Consider the following 27,641-nt stretch of genomic DNA (forward strand, 5'->3'; position numbering starts at 1 on the left):
AACACGACACTTTATCCGGACAAGCACTTTTCTACGTCAATATTTTGATATGACGTCATCAATGCCTGAGTAGTTGCTTTTCATTTTTCATTTTCTGTTTGGTTTCCTGACCGACCCATTTAAGCTAAAATCATGTCGGTCGTTGAAATGTTGTATAGAGCCTATAAGATCAAGCTGGCATTGAACAGACTGTCAAGAGCGAAAGAAAGGGCAGTACGTGAACACATCGGATTGCCACCTAAGTTGAGTTGGTAGGTTTTATAGAAGATCGTGGCTTGTTTTATATGCAGTTTTTAGGCGTTCTATTAAATTCTAATTTCTAAAGGTAAACCAGTCCATTACAAAAACTGCGTGGACTATTAATTGGGACTGTTGACAGCAGTTGTGTGCAATAAGCTTCTTTCTTGTACTCATTAGAGACCCCGGAATGAGAATATTAATCAGTAACCCCAATATATTACCAAATAAATAAATTAATTAACGAACGAACAAAATAAATTTAAAAAAACGAAACAAACAAATAATTAAGAACACCGACCTTTGGATTTTCAGGGTGAGGACTGGCTCTGATTTTTTTCGAAAACCAGTCTTGCCCACATTGTTCATATAACCCACATATGAGTAGGGAACATTAACTTAGATGCATTGGCATACAGTGGAGCAAATACGAGTAACTGTCCAACATCATGGCAAACAGCAGTTACTTAGTCATTCCTAAAGAAGAAAAGCTCAAAAAAAAGAGACGTCTACTATAGGACACTGATAAAAGGCTCACACAAAAAGTATACATAAAGAAAATCACAACGAACGTCATAAAACTTGCGTGAAGATGAAACTTTCGAATCACGACCTTTATAGATGAAAAATGGATTATTCTTAACTTAAAAAAAAATAAAAATCATCGTCTTGTCGTACAATCAAGGTATAGATCTATCTAAGTATATCTTCTCGAGGATGCTTCCAAAACGAAGATCGTGCATGAATCAACAGTAACAAAACCAAACGAGAAGCCAAAATCAACAGAAAAATTTATCCTTGAACAATTTTGTGAAATTCTTTTTCCAAAAATAGACGAATTTAATGAAGTTTAAGTGTTGAGAGGCTATGGCTTTTGGACTTCTGTAATTCTACAATTATTATATTAGGCTGTTGTTAGGGTCTTAATTTGGTACATATATGACTGACCGCCATCTTAACCCCTGTCATAATTTTCTCAGGAATAAAACAAAAGGCTCTGGAAGAAAACCATGCCCTATTAACTAAGTAAAGGTAACATGCTTTGTTACTATGTTTGACAAAAAAAAAAAAAAAAAACAGAAAAAGAGCATATGTTAATGAATGCTTTAAGTTCAAACGAGAACCTAAGGCGCTGTAAAATGTTGGAAATGCTTTCAAAGTGTTTTTGGAACCTCTGGAAAAAAGGGGTCCCCCTATGCCCTGTTATTTCACCGGGTTTGAGGGGGCATTGTCCCAGTATACATTAGCTGAAAATGACATAAAAGGAAGTTAAACCATGTCTGTCCAACATTATCATCATCACCATTCATATCAGGAGATCATGTTTACTAAAAAAACCAATTATCGTTGAAATCAAAGCAAGTATAACAAGAAGCTCCCAGGAGCCTGAATCGCCTCACCTGATTGAATTTTGCATTTCATGGGTGATAAATTTAACAAGAAGTTGTCCAACAATTTTAACTCAAGAAAACTTTGGTAGGACTTATCATAAGGATCATTTCAGCAGCTGAAAGTTTCTGTCTATCATAGTTTTCAAGGTACTGGCTAAAAGAAGACGGATAAAAAATCTCCACATGTGTTCTCTGCAGGATACCTCAAGGAACATTCATACCAAGTTTGGTTCCAATTGGTCAAGTAGTGTCAGAGAAGAAGATTTTTGAAAGAAATAACATTAAAAATAGAAAAAAAACGTAGAAAAAATGCAATAACTCTAACATGGCTGAATCATAGTGAATGGATTAAAACGGAAATTTGACCTCAGATAGATCTAATCATGCTTAACACTTTTATCATGTCATCATTAGGTTAAACCTAATGAATTGGATATATATATATATATGCGAACAACTTCTGTCCGACTCCTTTGTTTTATTTTTGGTAACGGCGACCGTGTTTTTTGACAGATTATAAAAATCCCCACATCAATTCTATGCAGGATCCTGCAGAGAACATTCATACTATAACTAAGTTTGGTTCCAATTGGTTACGTAGTGTCAGAGGAGAAGAGTTTTAAAAAATTGTTAACGACGACGGACGCCAAGTGATGGCCTTCGACTAAAATTAGCGGGAAAATAGCCGCCCAGAACGATCATTTGTCATCACCATTCAACTTAAAACACCTAGTTTCCTTTTGATGGAATCTGAGCAATTAGTCATAATGGTCGTAAAATGGCGTCCGTTCTGAAAATGGTCTCCTAAAAATAATGTCAATACTTTCCGTCGACTCAAAATATCACGTTTATCTCATGGGTAGCTTTCATTTTCATTATTCTTCTATTGTTGAGGAAAAAATAGCAAAAAGACATTTTGACCCCTATGTTCTATTTTTAGTAACGACGGCCATGTTTTTTGACTGATGAAAAATTTTAAATGATCAGTTTATGGAGGAAACCTTAACAAATTACTCTAACTTTTATTAAATTCTGTTGCAATTGGTTTCAGAGAGTTGAACATGTTAAAACGACCAAAAAATCTGATTCGGGGGCCATAGATCCTACAACAGGCAACAAATCCAGTTTTCAATATTAAGCAGTAGTCCGAGGCCTAAGGCTTGTCAAAATGTTGGTGGGCCTGTAAACTTAGCTACTACTAGCCAATAGTCACTATATAATGATTTCTGAAAAATGTATTACGGGGCCTGTGAACTGGAAAGTTAGTAGTGAAGACAGCAAATCATTTTCGATTTTGAAAATTTTGGCGAAGGTCCGTCCTCTGATGGTAAACAATTTTACTCTCCGTCAGAATTTTGCTAAAATCAAAGGTTTTCGAGTTATTTGCAAAAAAAACTATATTTCGACCCCTATATTCTATTTTTAGTAACAGCGGTCACGTTTTTTTTCACCAGTCAAATATCCAAACGGTCATTTTGTGCAGGATAGTAATACCACCTTTCAATAAATTCTGTGCAGTGGTTTCTGAGAAGATTTTTTTGAAAGTAATAACATAAAAAAACAGCAAAAACATCCAAAATGGACAATAACTCCAACATGGGTCAACATATTTTCGCTAAAATTTGACCACAGATAGACCTCATCGTACTGAACACTTTTATTCATGACAGAATTTGGTTAAATCCAACGGTTTTTGGAGATGTGTGCAAAAATTTGTTGTCTGACCCCATTGTTCTACTTGTAGTAACAGCGGCCATGTTTTTTCACGGATCAAAATTCCAAATGGTAATTTTGTTCAGGACACTTAAAAAAAATACTAACTTTTATTAATATCTGTATAGTAGTTTCCGGCTGGCACGAGTTTGTTATAAATACCACCCATTAGTTAATCAAAATTTATATAAAATTATGTTATCACCATGAACCTATATTTATGTCTTCATTTTACATTTTAGCTGGGAAGAATGTAGTACCGCATTTATGGATTCTCTCAGGACTGCCTGTTGTGAAATTTTTACCCCATGTTGTGTGTTTAAAAAACCTAATGGTCCAAAAGTTGAGATTCCAAATACACCATTTAAAAGATTGATGGTTAAAGGAACATATGAAAATGACTTGTTGAAGAACTGTTTGGGTAAGGTCTTTTAATGGGCTTCACAGTATTAAATTTTACAAATCGGTCTGAATTGTAACCAAGAAATAATATTTGAAACATACACCCTAGTCAATCAAAGGTAAATATGAAAACTTATAAAATTATTTTCTGAATGTTGGCGATATTGAGCTTAAGGTAAAATCCTAAAGTGTTGTACGATTATACCATACCGACAATCACCAATTTGCAACATAGAATGCAGGAATGGATCCGATGGGAGGGGTGAATGGGAAGGGGTCTGGCGTTGCCTCGGTTCGTTACATCCATTACAGCCATCCTAGGCCATTGTTATTACCTCGGGCATGTTACAGGGCCAATATGGAAAAAGGCCATATATTAATACTTTAATAAACGCATGTTTGTACGAAAATATGTAAATGTTCTATAAAAAAATTTCAAAAATAGAAATTCAACTTATTTTGAGTTTTTATATAACCTATACCATTGTTTATAATTTATCATCATACGTTAAGACTCGTCTTGCTACATAATGCTATATGTTCCGCATTTGATTACATATGGCAACACTATATACATAACTCGATATTCTTCGTCAAAATGTTCACAGTGGCGGAGACAGGGAAGGAATCCGGAGGTCGGAACCCCTTTAGTTGATTTAAAAAAAATCACTCAGAATATGGACAAAAAATTAGCAAACAATAGCCTGGAACCGCTTTCAAAACTCTGGATCCGACTCGGTTCACTATCATTCTAAGGTTCCGGTTATTCTTTTAATAAAGTTGGGTTGAAGTAATTTATTTGAAATAAACATAAAAACACACTTGACTAAGAAGTCAGCTGTACGTTGAGACATTGAATATTGACATATTTTTTTTGTTTTCCAGGTTTCGCTATTGGCTGTACGTTAACAATCATCTTATACTTGATAATGATATTCCAAATGAACCTTTCTCCAACTGTCTCTTCTATTGCAAGTTCTTTCATTGGTGTATTTTTCACAATTGGAATAGCTTTCTCTCCAAACGCAAGACTTATGGTTGTTCTTATGGTACCTCAATTTTTCACAAGTAAGTATAGACATTTTAAAAAACAAGGATTTAAAGGCATATCGGAACAAACAATATATAATGTGCCAAGTTTCATTGTTGATATGTGAAGGTGATTGTACATACTGCATAATGCCATTCAAAAGGAGAGTCATCTAGCAGCTGAAATAACGAGCATGTCCGTCACGCTCATACTGGAAGGGAACGAGAGACAAAGGTTAATTTTACAATCGTCAGACAGTGGCTTTTCAGTGTATCTCTATGTGGTTTAAAGTACATTCAACGTATAGGTGGATGTTGAATTGTAGGAATGTAGGTGATATAGTTCACTGTGTGAACTCAATATGCTATATCGTTTTTATTTTTGTATAACTTCCACTTATAGTTATTGAATTTTAAAAACAGTAAGGTTTATTGACATAGTTTTATACGAATAATTGAAAACTATTCCAGTATTAGACTTCAGTTGATAGTAACACATGCTATTCTTAATTTTGATCAGTTGAAAACATTTATGATGTCACTATATGGAGAACAAAAAAAAACAAAAACAGTGTCACCTTGTATTTAATTGTGTAGATTAAATGATGCATGGCACATCGACTTAATTTTCCATGTGCATATTTTTGATAATATACAATTATGGCCGCTCTAGATCTGTACAATCATGTGATATCACAAAATATGGGTTTGTAAGAAATACATTGTTTAAATAGAAACCATAAAATAGGAAATGTAAATATATTTATCACTTATTTCAGGTAAAGGACGTTCCTTTTTGTTAATGTACGCAGTGGTACTGGTCTTAAACCATCCCGTACAGAACTTCAATCAAAATATTTTGGTGATGACTGAATCTTCAACGTGCAGTCAAGAAATGGCATTCAATCAAACGAAACAGCTGGCCGAGGCAGCAATGGCCCCTCTAGCTGGTAATAGCAATGACATAAAAATATTTTTTTCTGTTTTAGGACTGCAAAATGTACCGTGCGTTTATGTACAAGCATTTTTTTTCGGTACATACACATAACCACTTTTACATTCAACAACTTTAATACAACAAATGACGATTTTTGTTTTAATCATTAGTTTTTTGACATTTTTTCATCGAATCTAAAGGAATGTTGTTATATAAAGTTCAAGAATTTAATGATTTACTTTTTTTCATTTAAAAAGGAATTATAAATGTGGTGAAAAAGCTGATGGAAGCCCTTAAAATGTTTGCTAGACTTATAAAAAAGGCATTTATAGCATTAAAAAAGGCAATTCTGGAGATAGGTGAGTAGACTTAGCCATTATATGGCCAGTATTAAAATATTAGATTTAGAGTCACAGGCTTCTAGCCTTTATCACATGAGCCATATTCTTCGATTATGAAACGCTACATTTATATTGTCATTCTATACTCTTTGGCTGCCCTTTCAAACATAGACTTAAAATGCCATGCCCATTAGTACTATTTTGCACACATTATATGACAACCATTGTAACCATGTTTGATGGAATATCAGTGTCACAGTGATGTAAACACATTTTAAAATAGTTTCTTTTATTGCATGTGCATTCTTCATTGATGGATGTTTGTTTCACTACTGCTTTTAGTATTAATACTTTATGTAACCTTCCAGCCGCTGTTATAAAGGCACTTTTTGATTGGTTGAAGAGTATAGTTAGTATTTGCAACGATAAATTGGGCGGACCCTACAGAAGATGTAACAAGGCGTTTAACTCAGCTGAAAGGCGATGCAAGTATGATTTATTAGAAGACAACTATTTGAATGATTCTGAAGAAAAAAGGGGTCTGTGGTATTTTTTTCATAATATGATCCGATGGAGCAGTGTAGCGAGAATATATATATATATATATATATATATAGAGAGAGAGAGAGAGAGAGAGAGAGAGAGAGAGAGAAGGGTCTGAAAAATTCCCAACGATGTTAGAACTGTCAAATTTGCGAAGCAAATTTTTGGTTGTTCCCTCAAAGGCACTCGAACTCGTACCGCGGTGACAACTATGGCAACACTGCCTGCACATAGCCCTAGACCACTCAGCCAGCTAGGCTATATATAAATGTCTAAGAATGTGACGACTCTGCTCCGTCGGATCAAATTGATACAGGGAAACTAATATAAGTATAGAAGAGATCTGAAAAAAGATCCCAACGATTTTAGAACTCTGTGACATCTGTGGCAACACTGCCTGTACAAATTCAAGCGGCCTAGAGCACTCGGCCAGCTAAGCTATATAAAACATAGCTTTCGCTGGCCGTGTCATTCCTCCTCGTAGGATTAATCTAGAACTGTAACTTTGTACACCATGTATGGTAGTACGGGACAGCTCATCTAGGTGGTGTTATGTGGGAGAGAGGATCAAATTAGTGATGCATGCCACAAGTCAATATTATATATTCCTCTCAGAATGTAACGGCTTTGTTCGCTACGCTGCTCCACCTGATCAAATTGATACAGGGAAGAAAATTTAAGCATAGAACAGTAATAGTAATATGGAAATATGTCTCGGAACATAAAATATCTGAAATGCGTCGATAATATGTATCATTTAAACATTCTTTGTAGTAATCCAATGAAGTCTCTGTTCCCTTGTCTTCATTTGCAATGTAAACCGATCTTACGCCTGTTGACCCCAGCTGACGTCGATATTGAAAAACTTTTTTGGAATGGAAGTGAATTTAAAAGAAGACTATTATAGTGAAGATGGCCAACTTAGTAACTTACTTAACACCATCTTAGTCAAGATAGACGCCTACCCTACCGGTGCACTTGGTCCATGCTCCAAGTTTTTAGTGGAGTCCGAGTTGCCCTTTTGCTTTTGTTACTTTGTATGTATGATTTAAATTACTTTGTGTTCTTTGTTGTGTATGTCTGTTTTTCATGTCTGGTCTTTATCCTTGGATTACATTCTTTTGATTACCGCTATAACCTTGGTTCCCTTGATTACTCTTATAGCAGGCACAGATCATACTTTAATGAATTGTTTTTTAACACTCTCGCAATATTCGTTTTTCATATTTACTGAGTGCAAACCATTTTATCAAGATTTTAAAGGGACGTAACCCATAAACACACGACAACCTGGTTTAGGAAAGGAAGTTTTTTGAAACTTAAGGTAAATCAAACCTATTACAAGGAGCATTTTTTCTGTCATTTTGCAAAATTCATGCAGGTATATATATTTTCTATAAACTGATAGTGCTTGAAATGATGCAAAAGAATCATTTTCAAATGATTTTTATATAAAAATTAGAATGGTAAAATTAAAAAAATCATTATTTTTTAAAAAGCCTCGTTCAAGGGGAGATAATTGGCGGGAAATGATAAGGAATTTTAGTTTTTATTTTAATATTTCAGGAAAAAGAGTTCGGTGAACCTCAGTTTTTGGAATTATGAAAGAATTTCAGTTAAATGATCTTTATATAGTTTTAAGAAATTTTATCTACCACTTTTTTTTTAGAAGTATGCAAAATATTGATAATTTCCTACAAATTCCATATAAAATGTAGTAAAACTTTGGTTTTGATAAGGCTCAATTATTCCGAAAAGAAAGTTCATTGAACTACAGGAAACTGTATCTACAAAAAACATTAGGTATGATCTACCTTAAACTATTTTCACTTAGGTAACTATCTAAATGGTTTAAAATAAACCATTTAAAAGTATTTAACTGCTTATAGTAGCTCTAATAAGTCAAATACTTGAATTTGAAGTATAATACTGCCCATCGCTCCAATAGGACAGTAACCCAGTCTGTCGGGGGGTTTGAGATTTGGGCTTATGAAAAAGTCTATTGAAGTAAAATCTATATGTAAACCTTTGCGGTAAAGCATGGTATGTGATAATATTGTCTTTCAGACAGCTGCTTTTATTCTCATATTACTATTAAATTCGTATACATGTACTTACCAAGCTAATCATTATACAAATTTTATCTTCAGGGATGCACTAGGAGTTTTTTCTTTTGTGTGCAATATTGTAACAGCTATATCATTTGTGTGTTATATTTGCAAAAGTGAGTATAAAGTAAAATATTCTGTATTATTAAGTCTACTCTCGGTGGTGATAACTGTCTATATATAGGGATTACAATACGGAAAAGTTAATATGACATATAAATGTTTTTTTTATGTAGGGAGACCCTTACTACAAATACTCGTAGAAAAAAATCAACCATAAGACGTTTAATACAATATTTTAAATATCATCCTTATTCAACCAATGTAAAACAAAAAAGCTTAAAATCATAGTTGTTAGCCCATGCCAAAAATGATTGAAAATATACACATGAAAATTCCAAAGTGATTGAAAGTATTTAATTACTTTTAAGGTATTTGAACCCATCCCTGATCCAGGGACAAAGACCAGAAATGGAAAACAGACACACACAACTCCACTTAAAGCTGGGAACATGGACCAGGTGCACCGGTAAGGTAAGCGTCCTCTGCTTTTCTAGAAACACCCGCTGAGTTGCTCATAAAAAGTCAAGTCCATGGTAGACGAAAGAGGAAAGGAAAAATATGACTCTTTGAACAAATCAGTTTCATCGTGCCAATGGATACACCGTAACGATCCAAGAGTTCATGATGACGACCAAAACACTTCTGTAGTTATGACTTCAATCATGCAGCAACATAATCCTGTTCCAGAAACCTAATTGCATGTAGTCTAGCGCGATACAAAAAGTCTGCATAGTTACGACAGGCTCTGGCATAATGTAAGAGTTGATATGATAACTCCATACGCAGGGATGTTGCCACAGATGAAAGCACCGCGTTTGTCGTATAATTTGGTCAATAGCTTTACTTCACCATTGATCTCTAAGTGTATCTAAGCTATCAAGCTGACTTCACAGTGTCTGTAGTATCCTTTATTTAAAGTTCTTTGGGTATATGCCATGTATAAAATCTCAAAAATACGAACTGTTTTATGATAATAGGTCATCTATATATAGCGGTAATTGAAATTAAAAGATCAAGCTAAACGATGTTCCTTCTTCTGGAGCAGATCAGTTATATAGTCAGCCTCAAAGAGTGAAGGAACAGGTCAACAACTAGAGGAGCACAATCTCTTTCCATACGTTGTCGATAAAAAAAAAATCAGCATTTTGAAAACATCTTCTTCCATATATTTGGAAGATGATTTGGAATTGTTTTTTAAAAGTATGAGGAATCTCTACTAAGAACTACATATTTGTATCTAGGTGTGCCGTCTTTTTTTTGAGTAACAACGATGTATAATGTATTTTAGTCGGGATTTCGTTGCTTCTAACTTTCTGTTTTGAGATTAAAATTTATCATTATATATTATTGCGGTTTCACCTATTTTCGGTGCAACCACAAATTTGGCTTATTTGGTAAAACGAAGAACAGGGACCAGCGTGTGTGGATCATATATCATTACGGTCAGGTCAAAAAGATGTTTACCTGCATATTAAAATCAGCTTAACATTCCATATATGGTATAATATTCTTTTACATTGCAATTTACTCTACACCTTAAAAATTCATATCGGCATTCAATTTTTATATTGATTTTCAACATAACAATAAAATAAACAAAACTGACTAATGGACTGCTATGCAGGAGACATTCAAATAAATGCACACATGGCAAAGAATTTCCCCTTTGCACCGGGTATAGGTTAAACATAGCAATAACGTCGGACGATGACCTTTCACATTTATTGATTCCTGAAGCAGGTTAACATTTACAATCATAATAATTTTTTCGACATTTGAGAGAAATATATCCAGGCTACGCGTATATAAACATAACATGTCGATCATTTTTTGGTTAGATTTTTATCGGAGGCTAAATATTGTGATCACCGCAGTGAAGGTAACTTAATATACTTGTACCTCTTCCGTTCTCCAGCAGTATCTGTTACCCCTGCTCACCACGGAGAGGTGGAAATAGGATTCTTCTGTAATGTAAGAGGTTGGAATTCCGTTCCTCCATACCAGAACCTCCTACTTCTAAGGACCATATTGCAAACCGCTGGTTCCGAGGCTATATTTTTTAATTGACAGAATTTCAATAAACAATTTACCATTTTATTTTTTGATACTGTTTCTTTATCCTAACACGGGAAAAGTTTACTAGAATGAAGAAAACAAATGACCTACTAGCTGATGAGAAAATCCAACAATCCTGTGAATTCACAAAAACAGTTTAAATGAACTTTGCATTAAGTTATCAGCATTTTGAATCGGAACTTCGGGTTGAAAAATTGCGCATTTTAATTTGCGAAAAGATACTTTTAAATTAACCATTGAATTGTCGTTACTTATTAAAATTTCGCTTCGTCAAAAATATTTTGTATTCTGTATTCCATAAAATCATTTACCTAGTTCAAAATGGCTGGTCACTCATTTATATTGTCTTCTTTTGATATAACAAAATTTATGATATTTAGCTCTTGATTTTGTGTAGGTGAAACTCTTTTTATGTAAAATGAAAGACCTAAAATATTCTAAACCGTATGATAAGCATAATGCACATTTGCGGTCACTTCCAACATGTAATATGCTAGAGGTTAGGATGTCATTAAGTCAGAAAATACCTTGCCAGAGAACCTCTAGCATTGCTGTAGTTAGTATGGCACTAAGTCAGAAAATAGTTTGCCAGCCAACCTCTCGCATTTCTGGATTATAATTAGGAAAATCGCATTTACAGCCTTGCCATCTTTAAATCAACATATACGATTTGTCATCATTCGTCAAATATTCCTTCTATTTGTCTCAGATAGGATTATGTCCATCTTTACACTTTAAATTTTTGAGAACTTATACAACTTTTACACCTGAGACTTACATATTTGTTCGACTAGAATTGTTCAAGAACTGTCACTTCTAATAAATTAGTATATACATCCCACATTCAGTATATTTCGAATCATCTCAATTGACACTGGAATCTATTGAAGAAGACATATAATGTAGGATGATTATTATTGTGAGATACAGTCGATTTCTTCTTTATTTTAATAAATTTTAAAAGACAATTATAGAACAAGTGTAGATGTGCATGAAGGGATATTATTATTGTTTTGTGTCTCTGTTAAAAGAGAAATAAATCTGAATTAATAAGGAATGTGTATGTTAAACCTCGTTTGTACAACTGGACACATACTACGCAGTACGCATATATATTTTGATGAAAAAGTATAGGAAGATCACGCAATAAATGTAGATGTGTACCAGTGCAAGGGAAGATTATCCAACTTAGTCTGATATAATTAGTAATTCAGAACATATGAGAGTTTCGTTACTATTTCTATTTAAAAAAAACAATCAAGGAAGATATGGGTGCATTCTTAATACATTTTTCTCATTTTGTTTTGTAAATTTGAAAACCAGTTCAAGACAAATCTGTTTGTTTAACTTTGAAAAGTTAAATCAATATTAAGCAATCCCTACACCCATGCAATAAGATGATTAATACCAAAAAAAGGTTGACGTTAAAAAATGAATATGATTAATTCATGATACATATGTTTATGATAAGCAGACTTTTGGGGTAAACCTATTTGTTAAAATATTGCTTACTGTATACATTTTTTAAGAATACAAGCTATATTTTTGGCACCAAGCAATTATTAATATTCATTTCTTTTAAATGAAAAACAGTCCATTTATTGTGAAATAATTTTGTATTTTCCGACGAAAGATTTTACTGTAAATCTTTGACTATCAAAACATCTACTGTATTTGTATGTTGGCATTCCTTGAATGGGTATTACAGGCATTTTTTTAAATGTTGGTATTCCTTGAAGACACCAGTCAAACAAATAAATTATTCAAATAAAAGCCGGAAACTTTTAACTCGTTACAATGACGTTTTCTTGGCGACTTATTTCACTGTACTTATTACATTTTACAATATAAAAGTTACGAGTTATGTCTGTGCCTGACTGCAGCGGTGTTTGTACTTCTGTTTTTATACCTGCTTCATACATTCATGGTACATAATATTGTGCATAATGACTGTACAGGTACAATGGCGCAATATAATTCCCTATTCTGGTGCACTTAAACAATTAGAAATACGTTTTTGGCGCAAATGATAACTCTAAGAATAAGTAATTGGCAAAAAGGACGCTTTCCAAAATGCTGACATTGATAAAACATGTCGAATTTTTGGAATTAGCAGAGTAATAAATAGACATTTTTTTTATTATAAAGTCACTTCTCATCAAAACACCTCAATAAAAAATACATGTGAATATACAATCGACTTTCTAATCCTTTTTTACTATTTTTAGCCTCGAACCTTTTTGAAATTAAGTTTCATCATGCTACCCACAGTTTGCAAGAAGTAAACAAACCCAAATTGAGGTTGACCATACCTACTATTTCTAGTATATAAATTTTATAAGCTTTTCACAGGGATAAACTTGAGTGAACATTCTTTAAAATTTGCTATAAAAACATTCGTCACTGACCTTATTTTCTAGATAACTGAGCCTTTTTTGACGTTTTATATGAATTCTGTGGGGAAATTTTCGCTATTGCGCAAACTATTGAAAAACTGGTTAATAGAAATTGTCATTAATTTATATAAAGAACACTTAACTGACATTCTTTCATTATTCAAAAAGAAAATTTGGCGTCACGGAACTATTTTTTATTTAGTATTGAAAAAAAAAAATCTATGAAACATTTTCTCGCAAATTATCTTAACTTTGAAAGAACTCTCCTGCCAATTATCTCTCCTTGTAGGAGTTTTCTACAAAAAATGTTTGTGATTTTACCATACAAATATTTATGTCAAAAGTTCTTTTAAATGATTTCAACATATTATTTTACATCCTTTTAAACACTATTAGTTAATTGGAAATATACCTGTCTGTATAATTTTGTAAGATGACAAAAAAAGAATGTTCCTTGTGATAGGTATGATCTACCTTAAACAAATATGATTCTAGGCTATACCTATGATGGACGGAGCTCGCTCAATATGTGCCCTCAAACTATCTTTAAGCTGTACACGTTATATTTATAATATATTTGGGTTGCCTTTCTGACTGTCACTATTATCGTTTTCAAATTGACAGTTGAAACATACTTTAAAGTGGACGGCCTGTTTAATTTTTGTTGACGATGAACCGCAATGTTGCAATGGGCGAAGTCTCATTCGGTGAGGAGAATCTGTGAGACTTTCTTCTGGGAAAGCTTATTACACATTTCTACACAGCCAATAATTTCTAAATTATCAAATCGATGAATAATTATAAAATCGTATTCATCGACGTCTTCGCACTTGTGCAATCGTCTATTTCCGTGTCGACTATTTTCATCACTTCAGTGAGGATGTTTTAAGCCATTCATGGTTCTGGCAGAATCTGGTCTTACATTCTACACATTTAAGGTGTCGCCGATGCTCCGTCCATATAAAAACAATGAAATGATTTAAACTACTATATTGTGAAGGCGAATTATATCTGCACATGCACACACACTATACTATAGACCCTTTTGTAGTAAGATGTTGAGCATGCTCAATATACACTTCCGCGAAGTAGGGCCTGGATTGAACAAAAGAGTTTTCCTCGCGGAAGTGTATATCTAGCATGCTATATGCATGCTCATCGACTATCCCACAAAAATGTTTATTGGACTACAAACAGTTCTTAACATCATATTCATTAAAGTTTATTTATAAATGTGTGCCCACCTGTACTAGCAGTTGTAGTGATTCTTAGTTAATTATGACCAAACAAACATTAATCTGGTATTTAAATTACATGTTGCTTTATATAAAAACAAAATTAAATCTAGTAAATTGGATTTACGGGATCATCCGGGTAAACTAGACAATCCCTTTGCTTATTAAGACTTGTATAAACGTTGTACAAAATATAATAAACTTTTTTTAATTTTCAAATATTACTTTATGTCTATGTATATTTATCAATTTAATAACTATAGCTCTTTTTAAGTTAGCACCGTGTTATGTGCCATTGCTGGACTGATAAAAGATTTAATAGTCGCGGTTATTGTAGCACGTAAGTTGTTACTTAGACCTGTATTTAATAATCGGTCTTTTTTTTTCGTTTTTGTTGTTAGTACTTTGTTTTGTGTGTGTGTGTGTGTGTGTGTGTGTGTGTTGATGTTCTTATCTTTTGTTTTTGAAATGCAATTGTGTAATATTCTTTTTGCATAATTATGTATATACATCGTCTAGGTTTCCTGTTTTCACGTTTAGGTTATGTACTTGAATTTCGACACTTCTATACTTGACACTTCGGTATTCATCATTTTTTGTCGATATTAGTTTTACAATTTAGATATTTGCTTTTGAAAAAAAGATATGAGAAATAGAAAGGTCTTTTTTTAAGCTTGCCACTTCTCAACAGATAAAATGGTTGTGATAACTGTTTAAAACAATTATAACTTATATATCATTTGTATCTAACTCGCTTTTGGTCGATGAAAAAAAATACTATAAAGTATACCATACCAAGCAGTCCATTTTCTCCATGAAATGGTGAATAATATATTTTTTTAGGATTCAGTAAAATAATGTTATTCTTTATTTAAATGTTCGGGAGGCATTTAGTGCGATTGATAATCTACATTGTGGGCTTCACCAAAAAAAAATTAGAGCTACAGATTTTCATATGTTAGGACTGAAGAATTGATTTATGGAAAATACGTGTATGAAAATCAGTTTGTTAAACATTTGCTTTCCATATATATGATTCTCAATATGAAATGCACGCAAAATTCAAAAAGTTTTCGAATAACGTTATTTTTACAGAAACACGCATGTTCACATTAGTCCAAACATGATTTTCTGCGTTAGAAAACACATGTGGAGATGTTTTCTTTGTTGACCACGTCCTGTCAATTTATTTTGTTTCTGGAATGACTGTCTTGTAGATAATTTTCCGCCATTTTGATTTACCATATCTCATGATTATTTTCATTTAAGTAAACAACATCATGGAATGCGATGATAAATGCATTTGATTTTCTTAACGTGACATATTTTACAATTATTATAGCCTTTTTTGTTCCAGCTGCTAAAAGTGCATGTGAAGACATAAAAACGATGTTTGCATTCAATGTGACCATTGACTACAATTATGAGTACAACTTGAACCAAACAAAAACCTATTCTCAGGTCAGAAAAGACATCATGCAAGAAATCATAGAAAGGACGTCTAGTTCAAAAGCCTGCCTGGGATTTTTGTCAGATGCCCTGTTCGTTACAGTTTTCTTTGTTTTGATACGGTTAGATATTTTTTCAGATCTTTGATTTTTATTGTGAAATTTGTATTACAGTTTGACAGTTGTCTTGCCTGTTTCTCACGTCTTATCTTATTTAGATTGAACCTAGATAACGAGTTTGAAAAGACAAGAAAATTTCATAAGAATCATTTAGAACATACCGACAAAGATACAAAAAGCACAATAGGTTAATTTATTTTTAAGAATAATTTGTTCTTTTTTTTTTAATCTACTCTTACTTTTTGTGGAAGACATTCGCAAAATCCATGAGTACGTCTATACTAGTTTGGATGCTATTGACTTTATTATAACACTCATCAACATAAATTGAAGAGAACGATCATAAATATACTGAGCAACTGAAGAAACGCACAACCAGTATACTTAATTGTTCTTAGCCTCTGCTTGTTATTAAACGTAAACATTGAAGAGTGTTCGCTTCAGTTGTGGCAGTAGGAGATTTCCTCCAAAGAAGTTGAAAATTAAGTCTGAACAGCTTTATTTTCATTTTTGAGCGAAAAATGTAAATTGTTAAAGAATTGAATCATTGTCATAAATATACCATGGACTCCACTAACAAAATGATAAATTTTCAGCTCATTTCAATATTAATTTCAGAAGGTATTTGCACCTGAATTTAATATTCCAAAGAAATGAAGTGGCGCAGTTTTTTTTTATTTTATCGTTAGAATATTCTCCATAAAATGTAGAAAAAAAAATATACACAAAATAGCAACAACAAAGATAAAAACAAAGCTAAACAAAACAAAAAAGCAAACAAAAAAAAAACAAAAAAAACCAAAACAAAACAAAGCAAAACAAACAAAACACACAAACAAATATACAAATCTTTACAGAAAAGGGTTAATACACAAATACAAATTATCCTGGAGGGTCTAGTCTTTAAGAGAGGCGAAATTTAAAAGAAGACGGTATGACAACATATTTTAGTTGTAAGTTTTATTTTAGATTTCAAACTTGAAAATATAGAAAAAAAAATGCTGTAGAAATAAAGAAAAATTTTAAAATGTCAAACATGAGTATTGCGTTTGTCCAGGCTATTTTACTCATTTACTCATTTTCATTGTAATGCTGCTGATGAGGAAACCTTGAAACGCGTGCACGGCATATCGGTGTACATGTATATAATTAGAATTTTGCCAAAAATGTTCACAAAATCAACACCAGCTTTAAAAAAAGGAAGGTTAGGATTCCACCATTTTAATTTTTCATATACAAGATGCACATGATTGTCGAAATCCAAGAAAATCACACTTTACTATTTTTTATTTACAGTGCTGTTATATACAGAAAAAAATACCTGACTAATGATAGGTTTGACAACTTTTATCTTACCTACAAAGTAGAAGAAGTCAATGAACGGAGGAAGCAGATGGGCAAAGAAACTTTATTTCCTTTGACCAATAAAGAAAAGAGAAAATACATCAAATCAAGTCAGTCATAAATTACCCTGAACTATTTATTCTTTAAAAAATTATCTCATCTTGAACTGTGGTAGAATTATAAGTCGTTTTTTTTATTCGCACCCTAAATCTTAAGTAGATGTAGTAGTCTTTATTATAAAAAATCAGACAGAAGGTATACATGTTTATCAAAAAACCACCAAATTAACTGTTATTTCTTATTCAGAAACACAGCCTATATAAACAATTTTTCTCACTTTTGAGTTAAAAAAATATAGATTGAAAATGGCACGTTGAAAATGTTTTTGATTTTGTTGATGAAGATTTTGTGGGAGATGAATGTATGTTTTTGTTTTTAATTAACACATATCTGATTACTGAATTCGCTATCGCTGCCTCAGAACATAACATTAATTTGACCTCAAAACAACGTTTGTTTGAAGATTTTTTTCTGCACCACAAATCATCTCAACCATTTGCCGGTTCAGAATTTTATATGAATCGGGTCTTTTCAAAAACAAGCTTTTTATTCCAGAAATCATTCAAAACAATATTCCACCACTAATTTGAAAGAAAATTTAATCTTAAGAACGTGATTCATCTAGGGTTGAATTGTCTGTTTGGATTTGTATTTTACTTTGCTAGTTTCAAGATATTGGATAATTTCAATTTTAATGGTAATTACATAAACCAAAACATTTACTTCATCATTTCATATTCAAAAATGATTTTGATGTTTCTGTAACTTAATTGTGGGTGAGGAATTTATTATTTTTTATATATTTTTCAATGTAATGTATCGCTCTAAAAGAGACATACTTCAGATTTATTCTTTATCATGGTGTAAAAAACAATAATAAAAAAAGCTGTGTAGGTTTGTTATACAAATAAATAGTAGAATGCTAACACCTGCTTAAAACGTAATTTCTGCTTGTTTAGATATATAATATACAAAAATTCTGATATACCAGTATATCATTTTCATGTATTTAGTATACGTATTTCTTTGTTCCGATAGTAAATTGGCTATTAGAATTTGTTAAAAAAAAATTTCATGTATATTGGTTTAATTGATATTAATTTGTATACCATTCCAGCTTCCATGAGACTGGCTAAAAACGAAAGAAAAAAGCTGCTCAAAGGCATAATATTGTTAGTCATAGCAGGATGTCATACTTCATTCTATCTTTTAAATGACTATGGGCTCTGGTGGTTGCTTATGATGATGCAAAAACATCTTGCGAAGAAAATTACTCATAACGGTTGGTAAACTTTAATTGCAATGTGATGTCATGTCTTGCTTTTCTATAAAATAACTGATCACTCTACTGTGTGGTCACATCTGTACAAAACAATTTAAACAAGTTTAAGCACTTTCAATTCCCATAAAATATAATTAAAATGCAAATGATATTTACAATTTGATGCACATTTACTGGCGGGAAACTTAAAATTGTAGCACAAGTTGATTATTAAATCCAAATAAAAACTACTTTGATTTAATGCTTGATTTTAACTTTCCCAAGTCCTTTCACCTTCCAGAGTTAGCTATCTTTTGACTTGAGTGGTCTACAATTACACTTGCTTGCAGGCACAATTTTTTTGTTTATATAAATTCAGTCTTCCACAGGGTGAACTGAATTGGGCATTAATTTTTTTCCAAAAATGACTTACAAGGATGAGGTTAAAGCCATTTAAGAGAGGGGAGATAAAAAGTCAGTTTTAAAATTTGATCCTTCTTCTATACTGTACCATTATCATCTGTACAAGCTGGATGATGTACTTTCTTAACATTTACCACGTCTGGTGAGAAGGACTCAGTTATCTATGTAAATAATAAGGAGACATAGTTGACATTCCAGTTCCGCCACATCTGAAGATGCACGTTCAAGGAAAGGGTGCCATGTCTGATATGTACAGGTCCATGGTCAGTATGTTTGATCCAGTAGCTGAGACTGGAGTAGAGTTAGATGCAACAGCTTGCCTCCCATATCCTTATGAACCAAACTGGAAAATATATGACGAAATAGGTATTTTAAAATACTTCTGTTACAACATATCATTCTTTAATTCCAAGCAAATTAATTATCTATCGACCCGTTTTGTCTCGAATGAGGATTGTTTAGGTTTAATTTTCATTATAACATCATCAAATAAAGTCTTTTTTACGCTGAAAAATAAAATATATACTGTACAGCTCATACCTGGTATTCAGTGTCAGGTATTTATTGCTTATTGGCTCGTAATTAACAGAACGCCCATCCCCAAGCATCATCTAATATACAACAGGAAATGACTAATTAACTGAACAGGTACATGTACCTAGTTGTTGTTTTACATGTACCTGTACAGTTAATTATCACACACAAGTGGCTCACCTCAGTATTTTAGAATTTGTTTATAAGTTGAATATTTTTTTTATAATTAAGGTTTGATATTTTTTATGTGTGCCTAATTAAAATTTAAAAAAATATTTAGTTCATAGGGAGAGTGTAGATGAATTAGTGTATTTATCAGTGTTTAATTAAACATACAGGACTTTCATTAAGAGAGAGTAGCAGGTACTTTAAACCTTCTAGTCTATTGAAAGGTATCTCCAGAATTTTAAAATTTCATACAGTTCTATACAAGAAAATGATGAAAAATACCTTCTACGAAAGAAAAAGTACCTCAATTGCTAAAACATTAATGAAACCGCTGAACATACTTGTATATATGTAAAACTTTTTGTCTTCGATAAGTTTTGGTATTTTGATATAAAACTGAATTGTATTATTACATGTATGTGACAATTTATATATTTATCATTTTGAAATACTTTGAAAAATTTGTTTGCAGTTTAATTAGTATTTTGAAAATCATAATTGCTGCTCGGGCGTTAAAACCCAACAAACAAACAAACAGAAAATCATAATAAGGAAACTATACTTTGTTTTTTTTTCAGCTGTGTTAACACACATTGACACATTTTTCTGCTTTAAGATTTAATATCAGAATTTATTTGAAATTTAGTTAATTTCAGATTTATTTAATTACTGACACAGGGATGTTTGTTCGCAAATTAAAGTAACAACAACCAAAAATGAAAGTTAAAATTGATTTATTACAGTGGAAATCTTCATATATAACAGCACGAAAAGATTCCCATATTAAAAGCTACCAAAATGTTTTTATTAAACAGTGTATATTTTTAAAGATACATTTAACATTGAATATACCATTTATGATAAAATACCTCTACCAAACTTTTAGTTACTACATGTAATTACAATTAGATTTCAATTAATCAAACTTTCACTTTGAAATGATATGTGTTATAGAAAGTAAATATGGTTTTGATTATTTGTTAAACATCTGATATGTGAAAGTTTGAAATCATACAAAATACAAACAACCTACATACTAGTAGGTATGGTTTAATGCACATGTCAATTTTAGCCATATTTTCTCATAGTTATTTTTATTGCAGTGTGTAATGACCATTTTTTAGTTGTAAAGCAACAAATTTCCTATGCAGATTGGGTCTTGGATATTGGCATCTTCTGGTAGATGTGGCCTCCCCCTTTTTCAATACATGTAATAAGTGAATTAAGAAACTAAATGGCTTTCTTGCCAATGAAAAAAAAACTGTTTTGCTTTCATATTTCATTCTTTTTGTTAATTTTTATGGATAAAATGAAACTCAACTTTTCTGACATGTATGCAAATCTAATATAAAATTATTTAATATCAATATTAAATGATATAAAATGAATGATAAAATACAAATTATTATCTTTTACATTTGATATTTTCCATAAAAGTTCCAAATACATTGTACAAGTAAAAACTAACTTTATATTTCCTGTGTCTTTTTCCCTACATTTGATTTTTACTGACACACCTACATGTAATCCTTATGTAAAAAAATAATTTTGTTTTGGTCAATATAACTCAACTGTAATTCCCTTTTAAAATTAAATTTTAGTCTGATTTTCATTTTAAAACTTCATACCATTTTTCATCTATTGGCATGTTAGGATAGAACACCAGAAATTTTGCATTTTATGTATTCTTTTAACTTTGGAATAAATTTATATTTCAAAAAGTCCTTTTAAGGTAGAATAGAAAATTTATACATCTACACGTGTATTTCAATTAAATATTCATCAATCTAATTGCTCATATCTTATCAACAACAAATTATATTAATATTTATACAAAATTATGTGTTTTCAAGCACTCATTCAACCTTACAGGTAAATAACTTTTTCTACTATCACCTGGACAAGAAAATTTTACCTGAGACACCAGAATTAATTTATCAATTAGTAAGTTGTATATTACGGTTTATTCCCCGAACGCCTACTGGATTAAAACAACATGTCATTAATTTTATGGATGAAGAGGCCACCTAAAGGGGCATACAATTAAAGTTACCTGTATTTTTTGTGAATTTATGTCAAATTCTACACATCTATATCTAATAGATGACAAAAAAAAATATAAAAATATAAAATATACAAATATTATCATCAAAGATTAAAATTTAATTAATTGATGATAATATGGCTATATTTTTTAAATTTTACATTTGTTGTTTTCACCTATGAAATATATTTTTATTATAATTATAAAAGACTAAATGTAAGATTTCAATTTTATTTAATTAAATGTCATATGAAATATAAATAAGCATACAACATAAAGTTATAACAATAAATGACATACAGACATACATTATCAGTACAGCACTATTCCACTGAATCAATTTCAAAGGATTCATACCTGACATTCGAGGTATTTGAGGTATGCCAAGTATTTATCAGACTATGCTGCGAGGTGTACTGTAATTCAGCTTTAAATGTAAGCCCCAAAAATAAAAAAAAAACCAAATTTGGCCCTTATCCTTCAAACTTTTACTATTTCGTTTTAAAAGTCTGTCTTTGCTAAATCTAGCAGGCTTATCATTTGAATCATTTCATCTATTGAAATTTCTTCCCATTACTTGTGAATTTCAATATAGCCAATACCCCCACCCATAAAAAAACAACATAATTTTTCGTTTGCACTAGCACTACTCAAATGAGGTGTTGTCATACAATTCCAACACAATGATTAGTTTTGTAAAGCTTTTCTAGCTGATAGAAAGGCCGTCTTACTTCTTAGATATTACTTACTTCAGTGTTCTAATGCCTTATTTGTACCTGGAAAGGAATAACCGATACAAAAAATACTACGATATTTGATTACAATCAACTGAGATTATTCTTAATGTCAACAACGTCGACTAATGATGTCGACGGACACAAATTGATGACAGAAGCTTACATGGACCTTTAATCTAGGTGACCTAAACATCTTTGGCACACCAGTTTAAATAAGCGTGGTTTAAGTTTTTCACCCCATATACTGTCAGGCAAATGAAAAAAATCGACTATTAAATATTGCAGCTCGATCGCGTTTTATAATATTTTGAGTACACGACATTCGTTTTAGATCAGTTCACGACCACTTCACTTGATAGTGTGACATTTTTTTAAAAGTTGAGTGGACGAGTAACTTGAAATAACCCTATTACGTTTCAAAAGTGCTGTTACCGATGCACCGGATAATACGTTTCAGACGAAACACGCCGGTCGCCGAATATCCTAACACAATGAACCAGAGCGACACAACGAACACGGAACTTTGGGAAGAGACAATGAACGCTGTGCTATAGAGGTAATGTTTATCTGGACACAACGGACAGTGGAGTTTGATATGCCCGAGGTCCACTGTGTCTACATTGATTCTATAGCGTCCATTGAGTCTTTCCAAAAAGCTCAGCGTTCGTTGTGTCGCGCCGATTCCCTGTGTTAGGATATTCGGTGTGCAGAATACTGTTTATTAAATGCTTTAGGCAATTGAACCAACAGCTCAAATTTGACTGAATATTCTCGAATCAGGTACTTATTTTCTTTTAATTCCAGGTGTCATTTATGGAGTTTGTTTCTTCCTCGTCATATTTGAAGCATATGGACTTCGACTTAGGCATATGATTTGTGGTTTAGTTTATCCTAAAAGAGAAAAAGAACGGGGTGTTTGGTTATTTAATCATATATTAAAGTTACGAGGTGGTTTTATGAAGTATAAGCGAAGAAAGGCACGACAGCAATTTTCAAACAGGAAAAACCTAGAGGAAGCAAGCATGGTTGGGAAGCTGGCTGCCCAGTATGATTTATCTAATGTTAATTGTTCCTTGAAACATGATAATACATGCATTGTGCTGCCGTAACTGGTTTTATAACATTTTTCTGTTTAAATTTAAAAAATTTCCACTCTGTTAGTGAGTTACTCTTCTTCTTAATTTAAGGAGGTAGACCTAAGGTAAGGGACATAACTCATGAAATCAGTGATATGTTTGTATCATATCCAATTTCACCAAAGCCTCTCAAGCTTTCGTTTGAAGCAGAATAAAATCAATCAATAAAGTTAATTAGATGCTTATATATTGATGTAAAATGCTAAATAAAAACATTCCAATGATTTTTAGGAGTTGTGTCCCTTACCCTAGGTCTACCTCCTTCAAAAATAGTATACATTTATTGTGGCCCAACTTAGGAAAACTGCATGTAGTTATTATATCTCACCACATGAAGTTGCGAGGTATTATGTGATACCCTCCGAGAAGTAGTTTCCGTCGGTACCCCCCTCCCTAACGCATTTCTTCCATTTTACAGCCGTAGCTGTGGAATTACAATAAAAGTCAATGCGTAATTCGCATAAAATATATGACGTATTACCGATTAGCGTGCGTTTAACAGTAATCACCCGGAAATTTTCGATATATAGTAATTAATTCTTAAGTTATTGTATAATTTGAATATATAAACATACATTGTCAGTCAAAGATGTGAAGTTTGATTAATTTATTCATTAACCCTCAGAAATTTACTTTTCGTATTGTGATTTGCTATTTCTGTCATAGAAAAACAACGAAAACGGAAGAAAACAATTTTATAGCGAATATAAATAGCCGACGTCAGTTGTGCAATACCACACAAATACTGGTATATTAGACATACATTGTTTAAATGGAAACTATCAAAACATTCGTCATATATAATGTTTAATTAAATGTATGGTAATTAATCAAAAGTACTGAACCCACATTATATAATAAATAATACAATTTCTAGAGTTGAATGTTGAACCAACTGATTTATGTTGATAAAAAGTCGTATCATATTCTTTCACATCTCAGTACCAACAGAATTAGCCCCGTGCAGGTCCGGGTGTTAAAAGAATAGGCCTGCAGCAGCGCTAAGCTTGTCGTATAAGGCGACTAAATAGTGCACAGAAACCTAGCCGGGGGCTAGGCGCTCTGCCCACAGAGCAACTGGGATGTGTGCCCCAGGTGGTGGAATGGGGTACCCCTGGCGTGTTACATGCTGGGGTTGTCAGGCTACAATACGGAAAACCTGATCGCAAACCATAGTGGTGCACCGTGTTGGGAAAGATGCCACGTTCCTCGCACGTTAAAGAACCTTGCTGTTGTATTCGATAGGAGTAGGAACCTTTGCGCTCCGCCACAGGAGGCTAAATTGCCCGACCTTACCCATCCCCCCTTTTTCCAGTGGCAATCAAAATTTGTCGACCCTATTGTCCTTGTGACCCATCCTTTTTTTTATCATTTCATTTTCATTTTATCATCCATTTCATGTTTATTGTCTGAATATAGCTGAAATATTGCTGCTCGGACGTTAAACCCCAACAAACAAAAACAAACAACCAACAGAAGTATATTAAAGCAATACTTATAGTACAATGTAAATTGAAAATAATAAAATTACAGTAATATTCCATTCATACTAATATCGCAAATTTCTGTTGTGTCTTCCACTTTAGCATGCACTGTTTTTATTTTTTTCAAGAAAACAGGTGAAATCCATATTACTTTTACCTTTTAAATTCTCGAATGTGTTGTTTTTTAAGGTATCCTATAATGAGAAAACTGTTTAAGTATTTTGGATGGGATAACAAGGCTTGTTTGTTGTGCGGCAGGGAAGGACGAAAAAATGATATGGACAACTTTAATCATTGTGCTAATCTAGACTGTGAAGGTTTGTTTTTCTTCCTTTTATTCTGGGGATTTCTCCAACTGTACGAATACTGGTTTATAAAGACAAATAAAAAACGCCGCCATGTGGCATCTCCTATCTTATGCAACAAACAGAATTAAGAAATGAATTTTTCTGTTTTTCTTAAGAAAAGTAGTGTATATTGTGAATGTGATTAAGTAAAGATAATAAAACTTCTTTTTGTCTAATTTGTTCAATACAATATACAAGCTTAAACGAAACACCGCCATTGCAATCTAATGGTTTTTTCTACAAAGCCTCAAATAAGTGTAATGGTTTTTGTATCTTTTCAGCTGTTTATTGCGTCGAATGTTTCCTGGAACTAAACAATATATGTACCGTGTGTATGAATCCTGTTGACTATGGTGATATATCAGACTTCAGTGAAGAAAGGTACAACATTAATCTTATTTTAGTTCATATAAATTGTGGTGCTAATGAATGGTTTTGTCGAACATTTCACTTTTTATTTTTATTTTGTTTTGTTCCCATGTTTTTTTAACTTATGAAGTCGAAGGCGCTCAGTGCTTACTTTAAGGGTTTTTTTTACACTTTTTGAAAGCATTTTCTTGATCTATGCATGAAAGTGTTTGCTATTTGGTAGTTAGGTTATACACAGAAGTTAATTAACTTCTTTCGTCGGTAATTTATACAAAATTCCTTGTGCATGACTTGCATCTTTAAATGATATAAAGAAATGAATACTGTACTTTTCTGAAGCCACGAATAAGAGTTGCAGCATTCTAACATATACATGTACATATAGAAAAAAATTGGTAAGAGTGATTTGATGTTTCCAGAATTAGAATAATTTTATTTACTTCATTGTACTATACAAATATGATTAACCCTTATGTTAAAGTTAGTTCCCCAAATTTGTGGTCTTAGTAATATACTTCTAAATAGCCTTTGCAAAAACATTGAAGTCAAATGGTAAAAATTCTTTTAGAGATTCTAGCGAAGATGAGAAAGAATATTTAAGAAAAAAGGCGGAAGCTAAAAAACGTAAAGAAGACAGACTAGCAGAAGCAGCCAAAATAGCGGCAGAAAATACACACAGTCAGGTAATGCTTAAATTAGGTTTTACAGGACCCCCTCAAGTTAAACCAGATGAAGCAAGCGAGGGTGAAGACGAAAATGTAAATTCCGGAGATGATTTATCTGATATTACCAACAACGCTTTAATGAGAAATAACGATTTTAGAAGATACACAATTGATACAAACACATACCAGGAAAATTTTAATTACTCGGCAGCATTCGATGTTAGCCGAAGTTTTCAGTACTACGATAGCTGCCAGAGTACTTGTGACATGACAGATATGAGCTCCGTTGAAGAATTAACTAAAACTGAGGGAAGTGATTTGTACACGAATGAACACGCTGGCTGAACAGGATGAACCAGAAAAAAACTAACAGGATGCTGAACGCTATTATCTGATATAGACAGGATGCGTATGAAGTTCATTTGATACGAACTCGTGATTTCTTTAAAATATATGAAAATTGTGTTTTTAAAAAATGCTTTTGATTAACAAAATAGTTATTTTTATTTCTTTCAGTCGTTTACATCCGATACATTTAATTTTTTTTATCTTTTATATCCCGCAAAATAGAGGTTGAGACTCTCTGTCGGTTCGTCTATCTGCATATTTTTTTGCAAGCACAACTCCTGATTTGCTCAAAAGATTTTGAATAATTTTTCATAGTAAAGTAAATCATCATTTGTCGGTGTGCATGCATGAAGTCCGTTATCTGAAACAGAAATAATCCAACTTAAAGATAATAAATGTTATTTTACTTTATAAGCAATTAAAAAAAAAATCTTGGATTTTGATGAACTTACATAGGCAGATTTTATAAATGTAGATGTGCATTAGATAATATTTGAACAGAAGCGCTTTGTAACCGAATGAATAGCTAATTACTTTATATTTTCGTTTTCAAAACGTGATGAATTAAGTAGTACTCCAGCTAAGAATATTGCAAAATGTGATTCATGGGTAAAAAGCCTACATATTTTTATTTTTTATATTTTGTTTGAAATGTCATAGTAAACAGAAATTGATATGTGGT

General features: G+C 32.2%; 1 protein-coding gene across 1 annotated transcript; it reads left to right on the forward strand.

The window, feature by feature from the left end:
• The first annotated feature begins 54 nt into the window (after window positions 1-54).
• LOC148621475 (DC-STAMP domain-containing protein 2-like) lies at window positions 55-27,105 on the forward strand. Its single transcript, XM_088575928.1, has 16 exons — window positions 55-251; window positions 3,584-3,762; window positions 4,629-4,811; window positions 5,552-5,722; window positions 5,967-6,068; window positions 6,419-6,539; window positions 8,744-8,817; window positions 14,746-14,811; window positions 15,829-16,042; window positions 17,336-17,493; window positions 18,561-18,725; window positions 19,326-19,493; window positions 23,415-23,655; window positions 25,420-25,547; window positions 25,859-25,958; window positions 26,515-27,105. Exons 1-16 carry the CDS (start codon window positions 133-135, stop codon window positions 26,954-26,956), a joined length of 2,631 nt encoding a protein of 876 aa, XP_088432054.1. The 5' UTR covers window positions 55-132; the 3' UTR covers window positions 26,957-27,105.
• Window positions 27,106-27,641: the final 536 nt, after the last annotated feature.

This window comes from Perna viridis, chromosome 3, assembly GCF_037379345.1.
Source record: "Perna viridis isolate PV_CMFRI_1.1 ecotype Kerala chromosome 3, ASM3737934v1, whole genome shotgun sequence".
NCBI classification, from domain to species: Eukaryota; Metazoa; Mollusca; class Bivalvia; order Mytilida; family Mytilidae; genus Perna; species Perna viridis.